This window comes from Oryx dammah, unplaced genomic scaffold (assembly GCF_014754425.2).
Source record: "Oryx dammah isolate SB20612 unplaced genomic scaffold, SCBI_Odam_1.1 HiC_scaffold_28, whole genome shotgun sequence".
NCBI lineage: Eukaryota > Metazoa > Chordata > Mammalia > Artiodactyla > Bovidae > Oryx > Oryx dammah.
In genome coordinates, this window is record NW_024070212.1 from 16,565,934 (window position 1) to 16,586,674 (window position 20,741).

The 20,741-nt window shown below is 44.7% G+C and overlaps 1 protein-coding gene across 3 annotated transcripts in view; it reads right to left on the reverse strand.

Annotated features, from left to right (window-relative positions):
* LORICRIN (loricrin cornified envelope precursor protein) overlaps positions 1 to 1,760 on the reverse strand; it is a 3,559-nt gene extending 1,799 nt beyond the window's left edge. The window contains exons 1-2 of one of the 3 annotated variants that reach the window (XM_040230584.1): positions 1,676 to 1,760; positions 1 to 455 (exon numbers count right to left, since the gene is read on the reverse strand). The exon at positions 1 to 455 is cut by the window's left edge and continues 1,799 nt beyond it. In XM_040230584.1, coding sequence (XP_040086518.1) covers positions 1 to 432 — 432 coding nt within the window. In that variant the 5' untranslated portion in view covers positions 433 to 455; positions 1,676 to 1,760. Of the gene's footprint in view, positions 456 to 668; positions 899 to 1,675 lie in introns of those variants that run through there. The other 2 variants (XM_040230583.1, XM_040230585.1) reach the window with 2 other exon arrangements.
* Between the last annotated feature and the right edge of the window lie 18,981 nt (positions 1,761 to 20,741).

Consider the following 20,741-nt stretch of genomic DNA (forward strand, 5'->3'; position numbering starts at 1 on the left):
GCCGCCGCCGCCGCTGGAGTAGCAGACGGTACCGGAGGAGCCGCCGCCGCCGCTGGAGTAGCAGCCGCTCCCGGAGCCGCCGCCGCCGCCGCTGGAGTAGCAGACGGTACCGGAGGAGCCGCCGCCGGAAGAGTAGCCTCCGCAGCCCGAGCTGCCGCCGCCCGCGGAATGCTTGATACTTCCACCAGAGCCGCCGCCGCCGCCCCCGCAGCCGCCGCCAGAGTAGCCGCCGCTGCAGGCGGAGCTGCCGCCGCCTCCAGAATACTTGACGCTTCCACCCGAGCAGCCGCCGCCGCCGCCACCCCCGGAGCCGCCGCAGCTACCAGAGCCACCGCCGCCGCCGCTATGGAAGACGCCGCCGCCGCCGCCGCCAGAGGTTTTCCCACAGCCCACTGGGGGCTGAGGGGTGGGCTGCTTTGTCTGGTGAGACATCTTGTCTAAGGAGGAACAGAACCCTGGAAGGAGAGCAGAGAGCATCAGTGGGCCAGCTGCAAGAGGATGCGGCGGCAGAGGCAGCTGCATCCATGGAAACGTCCCCCATCCTCTGAGCAGCACTGCCTCGGCCAGGCTTGATGCTCTTTCTCATCGGATTGGGAAGAGCACTCAGCTGGGACTCCTGGATTAGTGCTTTTAGAAAAGGCTTGTGCTTCTCCTGAGAAAGTCTTTACCAAGTTTTAAATAGCCCACTTAGTGGTACCCATTTCTCTTTCTTTCCCAGCTTTGCTTCAGGCCTCTGATGTGTGATCTCCAGGCAAATGACCCACACATTTTCCGTTTCCTCATTTCCTGTAAAATGAGATGGGTCGAGTATTTCACTCCTTAGTTCTCCGATCCCAACACTGAGTGCAAACGGAAAATTACCACAAACCTCCACTAGGGTAGGGAATTTTATCCACTCCTGGCACAACACAGGGAGGTTTGTTCCAATGCCAGAGGGCTGTTGCACCCCATTCTTTGCAAAAAAGAACTAAACTCTTGGTCTGTTCCACTGACCTCAGCCATGATCACCCACCAGTTACCAGAAGAGGCAGGCTCCCCCATTGTCCTGTCTGGAAACAGGAGTAAGGATCCCAGTAATCCTGTGGACCAGCATCTCTAACTAGGAGATATCAAGCAAAGCTTACCAAGGAGGCAAGCTGGGTTGAGGGGACCAAACTAGCAGGAATTGTGTCCAGCATCTCACACGTCATTTCCCTCTCAGAACCTCTTGTGTAAAACAGGCAATGGGTTCTTATGACTGCTAAAATCTCACCATCTGCAGCATCCTCTGAATCATTCTTCCTGTTCTCTGAAAGTACACTCAACCTCTCCTCCTTACAAGTTCACAAAGTCCATCCAGCCCATCCACAGGCTGTCTGGGACAGTCTCTGCAGAATGCACTTTTATGCCGGGGACAGGGCATGTCTCTTACAGGGGTGCCAGAGAGACAGGAGATGGTCTTGTCTTTGTGGCATTTACATTTTGGCCAGATCAGAAACGCCATCTGTACAGCAGTAGCTCAGCTCTCTTTCCTGCCTGAAGCCCCTCTGAACATGGATACAGTTGGAAGAGCAGAGGTCCTGTAGGTCCTAAAGGGGAGAGAGGCCTTGCCCTCCTGTCCCCTGGTCCACATAAGCCCATGCAAGCCTGGGCAAGACCGACTTGGAAGATGAGAGCCAGTAGAACTCACACTTACCCAAAGCACCAGTAAGGATGAGTGAGGAGAGGAGATGCTGGCTGTGTGAGGAGCACTGGAGCTTCTGAGGTTTTATACTCTCTCTGAGTTCTGACTCATCAGCTATCGATCTGGACCAGCCTTACATGTTTGGCCTCAGTTACGTGACCTTTGGCTCTCACCCCACCTCCTTGTGATTGTAGTCATGGGGTGACCCATTCATGAAGATTTTGGCATTCTTGAGATGGGCAGCCTCCTGTATGACTGGCCCCTTCTCTGATGCAACTGTGAAGCAGGCTGGCTAGCAAGGATGGTCAGCCAGAGTGGATGTTAGACATTTTTTGCAAAACTTCTGGCATGGGGCCCATGCCATCACCAGAGGGCTATGCTTCAGGAATAGGTCTCAGACTCTTCAAGCAACCTAAGAGAGTCCCACTGGAGTTCTTAGTCTGTGGTCCAAGAAGTAGGAAGTTTCACATCCCACTCTTTGGCTCCTGGTCCTATTGCGAGATGCTGTTTCTTCTTTGCCAAGTTTCTTCCCCGGGATGTGCTTCACTGGGATGTTCTTGTCTTGTTTCCTGTCTAGAGAGAATGTGTAAGCACCTAGGACCCAGTTCTGGGTTGCACAGCATAGACAGTGCCATAAGTAATGGGGCAATGGTAGCAATTTTGATTTACTCCTAAAGACAATGAATGTCTAAAACTACTGATCTTCACTATTGACTTTCCTTTTAGAAGAACAAGCTAAAGAGATAGACCATGTGGTTCTTCCCACCATGGCCATTCAGCTCTGGGGTCTTGTCTTGTGTGGTAACACTGACCTCAGTGTAGCAGCCATGGAATGGAAGAGACTTGAAATTAGGTGGCTGGATTTGGGTGCTCCCTGTGGAGCACTGGAGCTTGCCAGCTACATCACTTTGGGTAAAGTCACAGTACCTTATGCAGTGCCTACACACCGGAGGCACTTAGTAAGCATTTGTTGATTATTGAACAAACTTTCTGATACTCAGATACCTTGTCTATCAAATAAGAATGGTAATTGTTGTTTTACTGAAGCCATGAGGGAGTCCACAGATGGCGTGAGACAACCTCTTATCTAGGAAAATAACTTGGAAATTCCTGGCTGACCCTGGACCAGTAGCATCAACTCTGTGTATGAGAAACAGCATTTTGTCCTCTTCTTTCATCATTGGAGCTCAACTGCTATCACATTTGAAGTTAGTTCCACCCAGATATGTGTTGAAATGACAGCTCCAATAATAAATTGATGGTTAATTATGGTGGAGTTGTAATGATCTGCATGATCTGATTAGACTGTGGCCTTCAGAAACTTGTGGCACTAGTTTTAGTTTGGAGAGCATGAACGCAGGTGAACCCAGGAGGAGCCCAGGTGCTCCCCTCCTAAGAGAATACCCAGGAGGGAGAAGTCCGGATCTGTTGGAGAAAGCATGTTTCTACTTGAAGCTGAAGTGTTATGGAGGTTTTGGAGGGAAAAAAAGGCTCCAACTAGCTGTGGGTATAATACAAGACACATAATAAAGGACAGCTTTATTTTGTTGGGTTCACTGGAGAAGACGTGGACCATGGTTCCCACACTGGTCTGTGGACCCATGTTGGCCCATTACTGTGTGTACCCTAGTCTTTGGGAAAATGTACGTAAAAAGATGTCAGCAAACTCTTTGTGAGAAGGAAAGTCTAATTCAGAAATCATGAGCCTCCTACCTTTTTTGGGTATATATTAAGGCTTTGTTTCTTTTAAAAGTGGTGTTGACAAGAGGTCCAAGTTGTTTCTTTCATGTCCTTATTTGTCAAAATGAGAATTTGGCTATCACATTATTTGGTTATCACAGTTTTTTTGCGGGTGTTGTTACTTCTTTATGAAATTCTAAAATTTGGGAACCGCAAGTGCAGGTGACTCCAAAGAGCTAATAATCTTGAAATTGTCTGTATTAGTTTGGAGCATTTATGTTCTTATAAGAAAGATATGATATTTTCTTTCATCAGATTTAATATCCTAATGCTTTATTCATTAATCCAGCCAACTGTTTTGCCGAAAGCTTCAACTTTCATTTCAGATTTAAAAGATTTGTTAACAAAAGAAACTACTTGTTAAACACAAATAAACAATTTAAACATTTAATAGAGGATTATCTAACTTACTTTCAATATGCAATCACTAAAAGAAAAGAGAAATAGAAACAGTAGAGGAATGTAATAGCACATATATCACCTAACTGGGACCAAATAGCAGCCAGATTCAAACAGCGCTGGGAAGCCCCATGTAACAGCAATCTGGAGTCTCTGTTGGAAAAAGATACTGGACGATGCATCCACCCTACGGGTGAGACTTCAAAACTGCAATTTTGGGGGGTTCCGCTTATAATTCCAGGCCACAAACTGATACTGTCATCAGTTTGTGAACAAATTGCAGCTCTGGTTTCACATTATTATTTTTTTTTTTACAATACTGTTTGTTTTATTTTGTGAGTCAGAGGATTTTGTTAAGCCCCGGGCGTGGTTGGCTAGACCTCCTCCAGGGGCTCAAGAATTCTAAAACCTGCTCCCTGTCTTTTCTATATTGCCGCTGGTTTTACTAGAAAAGTCGGGGCACTCATGAGCAGGCACATAGTCAGGGCACTGACCAGGCAGGTCAGAAGCAAGGTCAGAGGTCTGCTCTGCCTTCCTGTCTCTGAAGCCTGAGCAAGACTCCTTCCACTTAATTTCTCTAATACCAACACCAGTGTACTGGGCAGTGTGCTAAGGATTACAGAGGAGTGTTTTAGAGCTGTGCATGGATCCCCTTGGTAGATTTGCGGGAAGGGTACTCCATGCCTGCCTCTGCTACTCTGTATGACATTTAATAAGGAAAATCTTCTAACTGGTACTTTCTTAACATGTGGAAGAGGCTGATGATGCAACATGGTGTTGACAGCTGTGCTCGATCTTGTGGCTCTGAGTTAACCTTGCCTCAAGTGTGAGATATGAACCTGATTCTCCATTTTATCCCTTTCAACCAGAAGTAGGGGGATATCTGTGTGGAGTGGTTGAGGATTACATATTATCATTATCAATGAGGAAATGATGAAAGTTTATAGAATTATGACACTTAAGTCTTTGGAGTTTTGCAACACTTGGCATGTCAGATTTCCAAAATTTGTAGCTTTCAGACTTAAACCTGCATGTGTGCTTGCTAGTATATCTGGGTTCTGTAGCCTCACGAATGAAGTCATGGTTCCTGCCTATAACTGTATCCTTAGAGGGGAAGGCGCTTATAGCAAATCTTTCATAGCTAGGCATTAGCAGGTGCTCAGTAAATACTGATGGTAAATTGAAGGGAATTATTGAAACCCATTGACTGATGGCCCTGTAGGAGGCAGGACCTGGTCCTTGTCCCCAGGCAATCCCGAGTGTGAGGGGAGATCACAGCTCTTGAGCTGAGGAACCCCCAGTCTGAGAGAAGCCTGCTCATCACCATCTTTAAGTACCTAATCTTCATATTTGCATTCTCATGACTGAGTGTTGACAACCTACCTGAGGAAAAAAGGGCAATGGATGGCTTGTAAAGAATAAAATGGACGCGGGCAGGGGTTCAGGAACACTGGCAGGTCAGGCATAGAACTTGCAAGCCCTTGGTGGTGTTTATATTCAATGGGAAAAGTTTTCTCTTAGTCACAGACCAGGAGGCATCTCAGAGCCCCAGACACCCCCCTGGGTTGCCATTTGTCTCCTCTCTTCAGCCTTCCTGGTGAGCAGTTTCTGTTACTTAGAGATCGGGCAGAAGGACAGCACCATAGCAGCTCCTAGCTGCTGGAATTCCTTCTCCAGGAAGCTTCCCTGGGTTCATCCCAACCACTGTTTCCATCTCTCTTGCCACCTTCCCCTTCAAAGGTCTTAAGGAATGATTGTACCTTTACAGCCTGCTAGTGACACAACCAGAAGCCTTGTCCCCTTTGTCAAGTTGCAATTGACAAACCTTGAGATCAGGGTCTCCTTTAGTTCTTGACGGCCTACTGGGACCTTCTCAGGATGTGTTTACTCTTGAGATGTATCTCTTTCAGGTGCTCCTGGAGCTCATACTTGCAGGGAGGAGGAGGACGGCGGCTGAGATGTTCTGCATTCCCAAGGAGTTTGTAGCATGTGGGGTGAGCCATGCACCTAGGGACTTCCTGTCTGGACAGACTCTTGGGTTTATGGACTGCTGTCACGTGTCTTATTCATTTCTCATAACTGTCCTGTGTGCTTGGGGATATGTTATCTTCATTCCCCAGCTGAGGATATGCCTCATGGAGGCCAATGCAATTGCTCAAATTCCCAAAGCCAGGATTTGGACTCAGGTCTTTTGATTCTAAACCTTGTGTTCTTTCTAAGCACTGCATACCTCTTCTTTTGGATTGATGTGGGCAGAACAAAGGGATTGCACCCCCTCTCCTTCCAAGTCAGGCTCAGGTTTGTGCCCTCTGGGAAGTAGGGGACAGAGGAACCTTATATGGGCTCCCCTAGCTCCCCAGGGACTCTTGTATGCATTGGTGGATGGCAGCAGCTGGAAAGACAGTGGAGGTCATCCAATCAGCTTCTGTCATTTGTAGAGGTAGATGACAAACCCAAAGCCCAGAGAGGCTAACGCACTTCCCAAGGCCACACAGAAGGGCCAAGAGCAGGACCTGGGTCTCTCCTCCCAGCTCAGTACTCCTACTGCAGCTCCAAGTGGTGACTGTCTGCTTTCTCCTGACAAGAGTATCTCCAGGTATTGGCAGTGAGACCAGAGAGTTGTTAAAATGACAGTAAAAGTCTTTCAGAGCTGAGCAGACATGCTCAAGGAAGCTGCTGGGCCTGTGTGCTCTAGCCTCTGGGCCTGGAAATTAACTGCTGATGTCATGAAGCCCTTTCACAGGTGGGCAGCTGCTTTGTAGCCTGAGGGCTCAGGGCCTACTTCCTGGGCTTACACATAAAGTTTATAGCAGGGAGGAGCAGTGAGCAGCATTTGTGGGCCCGATCTCCTGCTCTAAGATAGGCAATGTCACTTGACCCCTCTAAGGACTTTCATACATGGTGGTGATAGCAGGTCCAAGCACACTGGCTCTTTGACCACCGTCTCCACTGGTGTCTGTGGGTGGATAATCCAGGTTGTTTTAACTGAATCCCAAGTCAAATGGAATCTTGGAAGTCAATATGACACAGAGGGAAAAGCAAAAGCATTTCAAATCCATAGCCTTAAAGGCTTTTTGCCCTAAAGGTTTAATCCTAGTATTTTTTCCTTTGTTTAAATTATTTTTTTATTGAAATATAGCTGCTTTACAATGTTGTGTTAGTGTCTTACTGTACAGCAAAGTGAATTTTATATATATATATATATATCTCCCCTCTTTTTTTGGATTTTCTTCCCTTTTAGGTCAACACGGAACACTGAGTGGAGTTCCCTTTCCTATACAGTAGGTTCTCATCAGTTATGCACAGTAGTGTGTATAAGTCAATCCCAATCTTCCATTCATCCCCCCAACTGGTATCCATATATTTATTCTCTACATCAGTGTCTCTGTTTCTGCTTTGCAGATAAAACTGTCTATACCATTTTTCTAGATTCCACATACATATGTTAATATAATGATACATGTTTTTCTCTTTCTGACTTACTTCACTCTGTATAAGGTCTGTCCATGTCTCTACAAGTGACCCAGTTTTGTTCCTTTTTGTGGCTGAGAAATATTCCATTGTATATTTGGACCACATCTTCTTTGCTCATTTAATCCCAGTTTTTCAGGCATGTGCTGGTTTAGGTGACCACACCAAGGCACTTCTTTTCTGGAGGTCATTGAAAAGCAGGGCAAGGTGAGTGCTCCCTCCATTTTGGTTTTGAATCCTCTTTAGTTCTTATGTGCTGCTTTCAGAAATTGCCTCGCCTGCCCTGGGCTTTGGGTGTAACTTCTCTCTTACTCACAAACTGTTCATAAGATTTACTACTGAAGATCAGAATCTAGATCCAGTCTCTGTCTTGGCCAGTAAAGCTTGTTTCTCAGACTTTCTGGCTCTTCTTAATTTTTGTTCATTCTTCCAATGATACTCTTTATTTCAATAGCTGAACCTGTTGAAATTAGGTGGATGACTTGGGGCAAATCTTCTCACTGCCTACAGGGTAGAAAATGATCAGTTTGGTTGGAGAGTCTCTAGTGACTTCTTTCTTTTTTCCATCCATGTGCTCAGAGAATCCCAAGGTGAGAGACTGTAGGACCATTATTCATATCTGTGTAGGTTCCCAGGGGCTTTCCTTTGGCACCATGAGCACTGTCCAGACAAGATCAGATCCTCCTAAATCTCCAAATCCCCACAAGGCAGGGCCTCAGTGTGACTATTTGATAAATATTTGATCAACCAAGAAGATGATCCCAGGGCTATTATAATCTGATTTATTTTCCCATGGAAAGTAGCTTATATAAGTTGGCCGTGGCAAACACCTCTCCCTTGCCACCCCCCATCTTCCATCCAAGGCACCTCATTGCCCCATTGTCTCCTGCTGCTTATTTTTCAGAATCTCCCTTGGATCACAGCTTCCAGAGATCCTGACCACCTGCAATCCAGTGGTCAGCTTTCTGGCTGGATCTGAAGCAGCACCAGGTGACCTGTGAAGTTTGCAGTCTCTGCTCTGTTCTGAAGCGTAGGGATCAAAAACTTTTCTGAGGACTTGGGATCAGGGAGAACCTGTGCTCTAAACTGGACCAACCACCAGTGACTTGACTTGGGGTCAGGGAGGACCTGTGCTCTAAACCTGGACCAACCTCCAGTGTCTTGTGAGTCTGGGTCACGCACTATCCCCCAGACCTGTTTCTTCATCCACTTAGTCCTGTACTGGCTTCCTTTTGGGCAACCTCTCCTTCCCCCCACCCCTGGCCAAGTCCACTCTTTGGACCGAGAAGAGGGAAAGATGAGGAGGGTCAGAGGCAGTGATAGGGAAAAAACTAGATGGAATGACAAGAACCACAGGCCTCTTGGAAAAGAGCGTAGAAACTCTCGTACCTCCCTGGATGCCAGCCATGGGCTCAAATCAGAGGCATTTTGGGAACTTTTGTCCCCCAAGAGCATTTTGGCCCTTGAGCTAACTATGGAAGAGGAGGAAGGGGGACAGCAGGAGGGCTGGGTGAGGAAAGTTGGCCTGTGTTATGAGTAACATTTGCAGCGTGTCATTACCCAAGGTGGATGTAATTACACTGGATTAAGAAAGGCATGTGAACACACTGTGTTGCTTTAGAACCTCCTGCAATTAACATCTATTCTTTTGGGTCTCAGAGGAAGGATTAATTTGGCTCCTGAATGTTCCTTTGCTGCGAATCCCTTGCTGGTGGAACTGGCCTTCTTACCCTCTAGTATTGAGTTATTCTGCTGTAAAAAAAAAAAAAAAAAAAAAGCCTCAGTGCAAATAATTTGAAAACAAAGCAAAGAAGAACAGTCACCTATAATTCCAGTATTCAGATAGAACTGGTGTTAAGGTTTTGGTGATTATTTTTATTTTGCTCTTTTTTCTTTTCATTTATCCTTCCTTTTTATATAAACTCTCAGTTTGTGATGCTGATTTTCCATGTGACTTTGTTATTATGCGCATAGCATCCTGTTCCTAAAACACCTCTGATCTGAGCCCGAGGCTGGCAGCCAGGGAGATAGGAGAGTTTCTATGCTCTTTTCCACCGTCTCTTAACCACTAGTTTTAGTGGCTGTGTTCCGCTGCCCATTCTGAGTCTTACCGCTTAGACCTTCCAGCTATCCTGGAACCTCTGAACCTTCGAGACCTCATTACTGAATTTTGTTGGGTCTTGGTTGGCTCCCTGATGGGCCGCTGGTGGGACTTTATATGTAGGGTGGCTGCATAATAGCTGAGGAGAAGAAAGGTTTGTCGTGTGAGTACCATTCTCCCCCTCTACTTCTCATCTCCTCTGACTCTCCTTGAGCAGGACCCAGTGCCTCAGTTTTCCTAGACTCTGTCTAGCTCCATAGTATCGTTGTTTCCCTCCAGAGGTTTTCATCTTGTCTCCTTCAATGTTGTCTTCTCTTCACAGACTTCTGGGTCACCCCCTTGGGAACATGTGATCTGAAGCAACGTCTTTTAATGTGTGCGTGAGAGGATATGGGAGGGGAGGCCGTGGGGAGGGCAGAGGAATATGCATTTGGAAAAAAAAGTCACCAGTGTAATGGGAGCTGAGCGCCTGAGGGGGTCAAGGGAGGCAGAGAAAAGAAGCAACTGGAAAATTCTTCTTGGAAGAGGTGAGTTTTGTGTTAGGATTGGGAAACAGTGAAAACCATAGAGTGGTTTCCCCAGATTTAGGCTTTGGGCCTCGTATTGCCTTCGTGTGTATGTGTGTACGTGTGATATGTGTACATAAGTCCGTGTCTGTGCCTGACTCTTCCTGGTAGAACCTGTTCCCTCTCTCCTTGGACAGGATTGTGGGCACTCCTTCTTGGCCCTGAGATTGCTCTCGACCCTCACTTGTTAACCAGGTCTCAGTGTCCGTGACAACAGTATTGTGTGTGTGGGACTGACCCACATCTTGCATCACAACCTGTTTCTCTAGCCATGGCACTGGATTTGCTCTATTATGTCATTTTTCTGCTCAAAATCTTCAGTGTCCCGACATCAGGATGAAGCCTAGGTTTCTTAGTTCAAAGGGCCTTTTGTGCTTCAGTTTCTGCTCAACTCTGACTGTTCCCCTTATACTCGCTACAGCTGTGTCTGACTCTTTGCAACCCCATGGACTGTAGCCTTCCAGGCTCCTTGACCATGAGATTTTCCCTGCAAGAATACTGGAGTGGGTTGCCATGTCCCCCTCCAGAGGACTATTCCCCTGGAGAAGCATTTTGCTCCAGAGAGATTCAGACCCTTTCCTCCACTGAGCCATGTTACATTTGTATTTTTTCCGGAGATTTTCCTTGCACCTGTGAATGCCCCTTTTCCTTAATGTGCCAAACTTCTATTTTCCTTTCAAAATCCTATTACATATCACTCCTCCAGGAAAGTTTCCCCAGCACCCCAGTCTGATGGTGAGAACACTTCGCCTTGCAGGAAAGGACCTGGTCTCCCACTAGACTGAGGTCTTCTTGAAGGGGGTACCACATCTTGATCACTGTTCTGCACATCAAGCATTCAGCACAGTGTTTGGCACAGTCCACAGGGAATGCGTGTAGAATGGTTGGATGAATGAATGAATTGCTCTTCATCTGCTCACTCCTGGAATTGTCAGTGACCTGGATAGTAGCTGGTTTAGCCTGGGTGGGGTGGATATTAACTCTTCGTCCTATTTTCACCTCTCCAACAGGACTGTTTGCTCCTGCAGGTCAGGGATGGCATTGTAGCTCTTAGTAAACCTGGAGCCTGTGGACACACTAGGCTCTGAGTCAGTGTTTATTGAAAAGAGAAGGAAAAAAAAGAAAAAGAATGAGGTAGAGAATGGAGGAAAAGAGAGAGAGAAGGGACCACAGGATTGTTTCAGGATTTATAACAATGCTGGTTTGTATCTGGTCTGAATGTCTTTCTCTCTCTATCCAAATTTGGGTTCTCTGATCTAATTCTAGCAACTCCAAGAAATTACATAAGGCCCCTGAAGGGGGAGATAGTTTTAGAAGTTTTAAAGTGAATGTCAAGATAGGCTTTTGAATTATTGATGTGATTTCATTATCAATGTAGTTAATATATATTAACCTACAAGAACCCATCCTTAGAGGTTAATATACTCAAGTATGGATGTGAGATAAGTACGAATGTGAGAGTTGGTCTATAAAGAAGGCTGAGCACTGAAAAATTGATGCTTACAAATTGTGGTATTGGAGAGGACTCTTGGAAGTCTCTTGGACTGCAAGGAAATAAAATCTTTAATCCTAAAAGAAATAAATCAACCCTGAAATTTATTGGAAAGGCTGTTGTTGAAGCTGAAGTTCCAATACTTTGGCCACTTGATGTGAAGAACTGACTCACTGGAAAAATCCTGATGCTGGGAAAGACTGAAGGCAAAAGGAGAAGAGGGCAGCAGAGGATGAGATGGTTAGAGGGGGTCACTGACTCAGTGGACATGATTTTGCAAAAAGTTGGACACGACGTAGTGACCGAACAATAACACCACCACTCATCCTTTCTCTTAGAGATAAAATTCTTTCTCCTTCTCTTCCCTTCTTCTTTCCAAACAGGGTAGAGAGAATAATGAGCACCTCATTGAAGTATGAGATGTTACTCAAGGTTACAGAAGGCGTTATGGATGCAAGATAGACACCAGAAGAAAATCGCTTTTTGTGGAAGAAAGTAGTATTTTTCCTATGGGAAGAGGTGAGGTGGTAAGTAGGTGAATCCTGGGGAAGGAGAGATAAACCAACAAGAAAGAGATTCTAACAGGATTATGAGTCAAAGCAAGAATGCTCAATTTCTGTGCCATAAAATTTGCCAATAGAATTAAAAGAATAATTCAAGCATGTGAAAATACTGGCTTGATTTCTGCTTATATTGATGAAAAGATTAGCTTATTGTTAGTCAACAGGATAAAATGTTGAGATTGGCTTGAACAACTAGCCTGATTGAAATCAGCTGAGAACAACTAGTAAAACTGGCCAAAATATAAAAAGGCTTGTGTTTGGAGGCACTGGAGAGCTTCCAAGGCAGTGAAGATTTTAGAGCCAAGATCATGGAGAGAAAGAAAGCAACATGAGTCTTGTATGCTTTGCCACTTTTCCACTGGGAGCTTTTGAAGTTAAAGCACCAGCCGAGAATATGATCAGAAAGTGGTGGCTAGGAGACTGAGAAGATGAGCAGTCTTTAAGCTGTGTCACAGAGCTTGAGGGACAAACATTGGAATTCACAAAGCCAGACACCAAAGTCTATCCTGTATGTTTCAATGGCATGACTAAACTAAGATGTTGCAGGAAAAGTTTTTCTCTTTGATGAATAGGGTGGAGAGAGTGATGTAGAAGCCTGAGAGCAGCTTTTGTTATGTTGGTAATATTTTGCTTTCTGATCTATAGGCTACATTACAAAAATATGTTCATGCTGTGATAATTCATTAAGTTTTACAGTTAAGATTTACATACTTTTATGTAAATACATTAACCTTGTACTGAGTGTATTAAAAATAAAATCAATGATATAAAATTTGACTGTCAAAATATTTATATATATATATTAATAGCTGATTAAATTATTCATGTATTTACTTACTCTCTATGATTCATTATGATGTTTTGCTCCTCATCATCCCCACTGGATCCTATGTGGATTACAGAAGAGTTACATACAGTGAGGTGTGCTTGCCACTGCTGAATCACGTGTTCTCCTTATTTTAGTAGCTATGCACTACAGTTTTTTTCTCTTAGGAAAATACTGAAGTTTGTGCTAGACTGTGTGTTTGGATACTGGGTTCTTTTCTTACTAATCTTGGAATTTGAGGTAAGTCACTTGACTTTATAACTTAAAACAAGATGTAAAATAATATCAATCTCACAGTTATTGGATTAGCATATGAGAAAGCCAAATTCCAACCCTAGACTGTGAATGAATTTTATTTTTTAAACTTTTTATTGGAGTATAATTGACTTAGCCTTCTTCAGTGGCTCAGTGGTAAAGAATCTGCCTGCAGTTCAGCAGACACAGGAGACGTGGATTGGATCCCTGGGTCGGGAAGCTCCTCTGGAGGAGGAAATGGCAACCCACTCCAGTAGTGCTTGGGAAAATCCCATGGACAGAGGAGCCTGGCGGGCTACAGTTCCCAGGGTTGTAAAGTCAAACATGACTGAGAGCAGACATATATCCACTTAGTTGATTTACATTGCTCTGTTAGTTTCAGGTTCACAGCAAAGTAAACCAGGTATACATATACATATATCCACTCTTTTTTAGTGGAGAAGGAAATAGCAACCAGCTCCAGTATTCTTGCCTGGAAAAATCTCATGGACAAAGGAGTCTGGTGGGCTATAGTCCATGGTGTCAGAAGAGTTGGATACGACTTGGTGACTAAACCACTCTTTTTTAGATGCTTTTCCCATGTAGGCCATTACAGAGTATTGAGCAGAATTCTGTGTGCATTTTATTTTTTAAAATTATAAACATTTTTCTTTAGATCTTTATATAATACCTAGTATCGTATGCAAGTCTAGAGGAGATTTTTTTCATTCACAGTTGGATGTTTACCTCCAGTTTCTGAATTTCAGAGTCCCTGAGGTCAATGATTCATTTCACTTGGAATTATCTTCCTCCAGGAAATATGAGAATGAACATTCTTAATTGGGAGAAAGGATTAGGAAATTCAATCTGGGAATATAAACCACTCAACTGAGTGCTTGCAAAGGAGAAGCAAGAAAAAGGTGCTTTCCCTCCCATCCCCATCCCTCTCTTGAAAAAGTGACTTATGTTTGAAGATTGTGGGAAGGGGTAGGAAATATTTACTATACAGGTGTAATATATAACTGGGTGATAATTTGCAGAGAATGAAGAAAATGCTATTTAAATGTTATTTCTGACCTTTAAAAAGATCTTACTGAGCTTAATATTTTCACTTATTTGCTAAATATTTGTCAAACTAAAATTTTATTTTAATCATTTTTCATGCCATGAATAGAATGCATGAAGGTGATATTTTATAACACTTGATATATTTTCCAGAAATGTTTATAGCTATGTACTACTTTTAATGTATATTAGAACAAGCACTACAGATTTATGACTTTTATGGATATTATTATGGATAATATTATGGATATTATTATATAGTCAAAACTATGTTTTTTCCAGTAGTCATGTGTGGATGTGAGAGTTGGACCAGAAATAAAACTGAGCACCAAAGAATTGATGCTTTTGAACTGTGGTGTTGGAGGAGACTCTTGAGAGTCCCTTGGACTGCAACGAGATCCAACCAGTCCATTCTAAAGGAGATCAGTCCTGGGTGTTCTTTGGAAGGACTGATGCTAAAGCTGAAACTCCAGTACTTTGGCCACCTCATGTGAAGAGTTGACTCATTGGAAAAGACCCTGATGCTGGGAGGGATTGGGGGCAGGAGGAGAAGGGGACGATAGAGGATGAGATGGCTGGATGGCATCACGGACTTGATGGACGTGAGTTTGAGTGAACTCCGGGAGTTGGTGATGGACAGGAAGGCCTGGTGTGCTGTGATTCATGGGGTCACAAAGAGTTGGACTCGACTGAGCAACTGAGCTGAACTGACAGGTAACTAGATCTTACATGCCACAAGAGAAGATTGAGTGCAAAAGGAGAAGTAGGCAGCAAAGGATGAGATTGTTAGATAGTATCACTGATCACTGACTCAATGGACACAAGTTTGAGCATACTCTGGGAGATGGTGAAGGACAGGGTAGCCTGGCATGCTGCAGTCCATGAGGTCACAAGGAGTAAGACACAACTGAGTGTCTGAACAACAACAATGGGTATTATTGCTTAGAATGAGGAAAGAGAAAGTAATATGCAATCATATACCTTTTCCAATAAATTTGGCTAAGTAAACACAGTGAGTCAACCTAGAGAAAAGTATTAATAATACAGAGGATGCATGGATATGGGGAAACTTATGAAGGAGGTATGTAAATTACTGAGGTTTCAGAAACCCTAGACTACTATGTGGACCCTACTGTCTCCATTTGGAGGGTTCCGGACATCCTCCTGGGTTATACAGACTGCGCTCTAGAAGTCTGGTCCCCATGTTTAGTTAGGACAGAGGGAAGGGTCAGAAGTGTGAGGGCAAGTCCACCTCTCTCTCTGCTTGACCTGAGGGAGATGCAGATTCAGGAGCATCTGTTTTTGGAGGCAGGCCAGAGAAGACACACTTACTTCAGACACACCGTGAAGTAGGCGGCATATCCTCTGGGACCCTAGTCCTACGGCTTGTGCCTCAGCTTCTTCTGTTCTGCCTTCAATTCATTCTCAAAAGTGGGTTGTGATGAGACTCTGGGGACTGAATCAGTGTCAGGAAATGTGAGGCAGCCTCCCAGTGTCATCACTAGCTGGTTGTGGGACCACACGTAATGTGCCCGAATCTCTCCAAGTCTATCTCCTCATGTGTAAAATGGTTTTGCTCTGTCTGTGTTTTGTGGATGTTGTGAAGATTAAAAAAGATCTATTGTTCTCGAAAGCTATTAGAAAATAGTGTTTGATTAGATGTTTGTTGAATTCAAGAAAAGATTGTACAATTCATTTAAATCAAAGTATAGACATCCGATAGTAGTTCAAATGGGTCTTCACGGGGGCACACAGTTTATTAGGATCAGAATTATAGTGGAAAGGATGAAACTCTTATGGTGAAATGTCAGGAGTCCTTGAGAGGATGACAGTGGAAAAGAGATCAGGGGAAATCTTTCTGGGAAGATTTTCTCCATGGGTTTACCTTCCTTAGGGTTGGAGGTTTGACTAGCTGGCCCCTTTGTCCTCTTCTCTCCCATGTTCTGCTCTGAGTCACTCATTTAGTACCGAACACTATGATTAGCAATCATAGCAACTACTGTTTGTTGAGCACATACTATGTGACAAACACTATGTTAAATACTCTAGTATTTATTAATTTAAACCTCACCACACCCTGACGGACTATTACCCACATTCTACTGATGACAAAAGTGAGGTCTGAGGAGCATAAAGGCCTTGCTCAAGGTCATACACTCCGAAGTAACTGAGCAGGATTATAATCTGACAGGTCTGTCTGACTCCAAAACTCAAGATTTTCAAACTCTTCCATCCTGCGTGACACAATTCTGTGTCAACATCTGACGTCAGCTAGTATTTCCTGAGAGCTGTCCAGTTGTCTCATATTGCTCTAAACAGGGACAAAATACACATAAACAAATCTCTTTTCAGGCCAAGATGTCTGAGCATCCTAGAAAACAAGTATCTTTAGAAGCTGGAATTCAGGCTGACTTATTAAGCTTCCCTGATAAGCTTAATAATGATAAGCATTGGGAATGATAAGGGAAACCACTGTGGCTCTCTCCCTAGGGGATGTCCAGGGTTTCAGACCCCAAGTCAACCTGGCTTTGGGTTGGATGGAAAAGAGGTTCCTCAGCCAACTCAGATATTACGCATCCCATAAAGCCTCTTCTAACACTAGGTGCCTCTTTTCTGAACCCTTAGAATATTCTGAGCTTATGATTATTATTTAAAAAATCATTTTCTGTATTGTGTTTACACTATATGTTAATATCTGTCTCCCTTGTTGGACTAAGATCTCCTTGAGGGTAGAACTGAAACTTGATCACTGAACCTCCAGTACTTAGCCCAGTGTCATATAGTAGTGCCTTGTAGAGGTGGGTTAAATAAAATGAGGGAAACATCATAACCAAGGCGATTGAACCCAACAGGGAGCAGGTAATCAGAATTTGGACAGAATAAGGTATAAAAGGAAAGAGTAATAATTTTAGGAGATGCTGGCAATTTGTGGCCTCAGGAGGATGTTATTTCATCAGAAGATGAGCTTGTCCTGGTGAGTAGGTCCTCCAGTGCTGGTTGGGAGCCTTTAGGGGCACCACTAACTTCAGTGTCATTATCATCACCACTTAAGATTTGGCTACAGAAAAACATATGGAAGCCACACTTCATCCTGAGCCTTGCTTAAGCAACTAAGCCTGTGTGCTACAACTACTGAGCCCGAGCTCTAGAGCTGCAGCTACTGAAACCTGCACACCTGTGCTGTGCAATGAGAAGCTGCCGCAAGGAGAAGCCCTTGCAAAGCAACCAAGTGTAGCCTCCGCTCCCCGCAACTGGAGAAAGCCCGAGCAAAGCCACGAAGATCCAGTGCAGCCAAAAATACCATAAATAAAAATTGTTAGGAAAAACAATGCTTATCATTATGCCTAAACTCCCAGTGACTCAAATGTGAGACAACAGAGATGCTTCAGATGGAATTAACTGGCTCAAGTTCAACGTAATTGTTGTCTTGCTGGAATGAGTGTCAGAAATGCCAGTGAGTTCCAGAGATTCCATGGCTGTTGTGGTGGCTCTGTTTAGATAGTCTGTTATAGGCACAGTGATTTGTTATTCTTTAAAATATATTGTTTCTGATTCCCAACCCTAATTGCGCACCTTACTATCTGTGGGAGAACGGGCTGAGTATCCCTCTGCAGGGCTTGGTGTCTGTGGGGGTGTTGAACAGGTGTGGCTATTGGGGCCTGGCTGCCATCACTGGAATGTGGCTTCACACTCCTATTTGTTGACTTCTCCAGGTAGGAAATGACAGCCAGCAGGGCCAGGCTTTCGTAGGTCTGGCCAAGGCTTGCCTATGGTGGGCTAAGAGACTCTACGAGCCTACCTTGGCAGACTTACCTTATTTTTCTTCCCATTCTTCTTTCTTTCAGAGGTGCATGGGAAATTGTCATAGTGGACAAACCAGAAATACAATAGACAAGGGAGGTGGAGATCCAGAGCAGACAGCTGTGACTGGGGAGGGATGAACCGAGTCCCGTAGACCTGTCTGGGAAGTTCCATCCTAGTTGCTGCCCTCCTTCCAGTTCACGTACCCTCCCTTCTGCTTGTCCTAACCCAAAGGCTGCAGCCAAAATAGGGGAGGGATTTTGGTCTCGCACACAGGTAATCAGCCCTAGATCTAGATTGCTTTTTGCAATGTGCCTAGTTTCAACCTAACACCTCTCTTTTCATTATCTCCGGCCCCACTGCCATCATGTATATAATGCCGTTCCCTTCCATAGGACATCAAACACCAAATACTATATGTTACCCTCTGTTACAAAAGCATCGTGTTCCGACGCCCCCAGGACCGTCACTGCCCCCTCGGCTCATCCTCACCGTCGGCACCACTACGCCCTCTAGCTCTGTCACTTCTCTCACCTTCACCACCTCCACCAGCACCACCACAGTTATAAGCACGGCCACTGCCACCTCCGCTGATTCTCAGCATCGCTGCCCTTTCCCCCACCTCTGTCGCCTTCCTCATCCCCACTGTCGCGACCCCCACTGCCGCGGCCTAGGTCATATTCAGCAGCTTTGGCACTTCCACCACTGTCGTCCCCCCGACAGTGCCACCGCCGTCATTGCCACAGCCCCTGCTGCACCATCCGTCCTCTTCTTATCACCGCTGCCACTGCCGTCGCCCCTGCTCATTCTCACCACCACTACAGCCAGTACGGAGAAGAGAAGACGTAAGGGTTGCTGAAGAGCCATGTTCAAACAATTAGAAGGAAGAATACACAAAGTTACTAAGTATGGGTAAAGAAGCTAGGGTTAGAAAAAAGGATGGAATTAAAAAGAATTATAATGACAGCTGGGTAAATGTCAGCAATGTCTTTCGTGGACCTAGGGGAGACAAAGCCTTTGACTGTGCGGATCACAATAAACTGTGGAGAATTCTTCATGAGATGGGAAGACCAGACCACCTGACCTGCCTCTTGAGAAATCTGTATGCAGTTCAGGAAGCAACAGTTAGAACTGGACATGGAACAACAGACTGGTTCCAAATTGGGAAAGGAGTTGGTCAAGGCTGTATATTGTCACCCTGCTTATTTAACTTCTATGCAGAGTACATCATGAGAAACGCTGGGCTGGAAGAAACACAAGCTGGAATCAAGATTGCTAGGAGAAATATCAATAACCTCAGATATGCAGATGACACCACCCTTATGGCAGAAAGTGAAGAACTAAAGAGCCTCTTGATGAAAGTGAAAAAGGAGAGTGAAAAAGTTGGCTTAAAGCTCAACATTCAGAAAACTAAGATCATGGCATCTGGTCCCATCACTTCATGGGAAATAGATGGGGAAACAGTGGAAACAGTGGCTGACTATTTTTTTGGGGTTCCAAAATCACTGCAGATGGTGACTGCAGCCATGAAATTAAAAGATGCTTACTCCTTGGAAGGAAAGTTAGGACCAACCTAGACAGCATATTTAAAAAGCAGAGACATTACTTTGTCAACAAAGGTCCATCTAGTCAAGGCTATGGTTTTTCTAGTAATCATGTATGGATGTAGATTTGGACTGTAAAGAAAGCTGCTGTTGCTGCTGCTAAGTTGCTTCAGTCATGTCCGACTCTGTGCGATCCCACAGATGGAAGCCCACCAGGCTCCCCTGTCCCTGGGATTCTCCAGGCAAGAACACTGGAATGGGTTGCCATTTCCTTCTCCAATGCATGAAAGTGAAAAGTGAAAGTGAAGTCGCTCAGTTGTGTCCGACTCTTCGAGACCCCATGGACTGTAGCCTACCAGGCTCCTCTGTCCATGGGATTTTCCAGGCAAGAGTACTGGAGTGGGTTGCCTGAAGAATTGATGCTTTTGAACTGTGTTGGAGAAGACTCTTGAGAGTCCCTTGGACTGCAAGGAGATCCAACCAGTTCATCCTAAAGGAGATCAGTCCTGAGTTTTCTTTGGAAGGACTGATGTTGAAGCTGGAACTCCAATACTTTGGCCACCTCATGCGAAGAGCTGACTCATTGGAAAAGACCCTGATGCTGGGAAAGATTGAAGGCAGGAGGAGAAGGGGATGACAGAGGATGAGATTGTTGGATGGCATCACCAACTCAGTGGACATGGGTTTGAGTAAACTCTAGGAGTTTGTGATGGACAGGGAGGCCTGGTGTGCTGCAGTCCATGGGGTCACAAAGAATTGGCCATGACTGAGGGACTGAACTGAACTGAGCTGAGAGGAGACAAGGGGGCTTCCCAGGTGGCATTAGTGGTAAAGAACCAGTCTGCCAATGCAAGAGACATAAGGAACTTGGGTTTGATCCATGGGTTGGGAAGATCCCCTGGAAGAAGGCATGGCAACCCACTCCAGTATTCTTGCCTGGAGAATCCCCATGGACAGAGAAACCTGGTGACAATCCATAGGGTCACAAAGAGTTGGACACAGCTGAAGAGACTTAGTATGCATGCGCACAGGGGTGACATACGGGTGAGAAATTTTATGATAAAATCTGGAGTGATGTGGATCCCATTGAGTTTGCTTGCCTAAGGTGATGGTGAATACTCACTGACACTTGAATCCCTGCTATAGAATCCCTTAAGAGTTGCAATGTAAGGTATATTTCTTCAATCCTTACAGTATGTGGGGACACATTTAATCCTGAATCATCTGGTTCCTTCTGGCAGTTTTTATAAGTTTCTGATCACTCTACAATACTGAA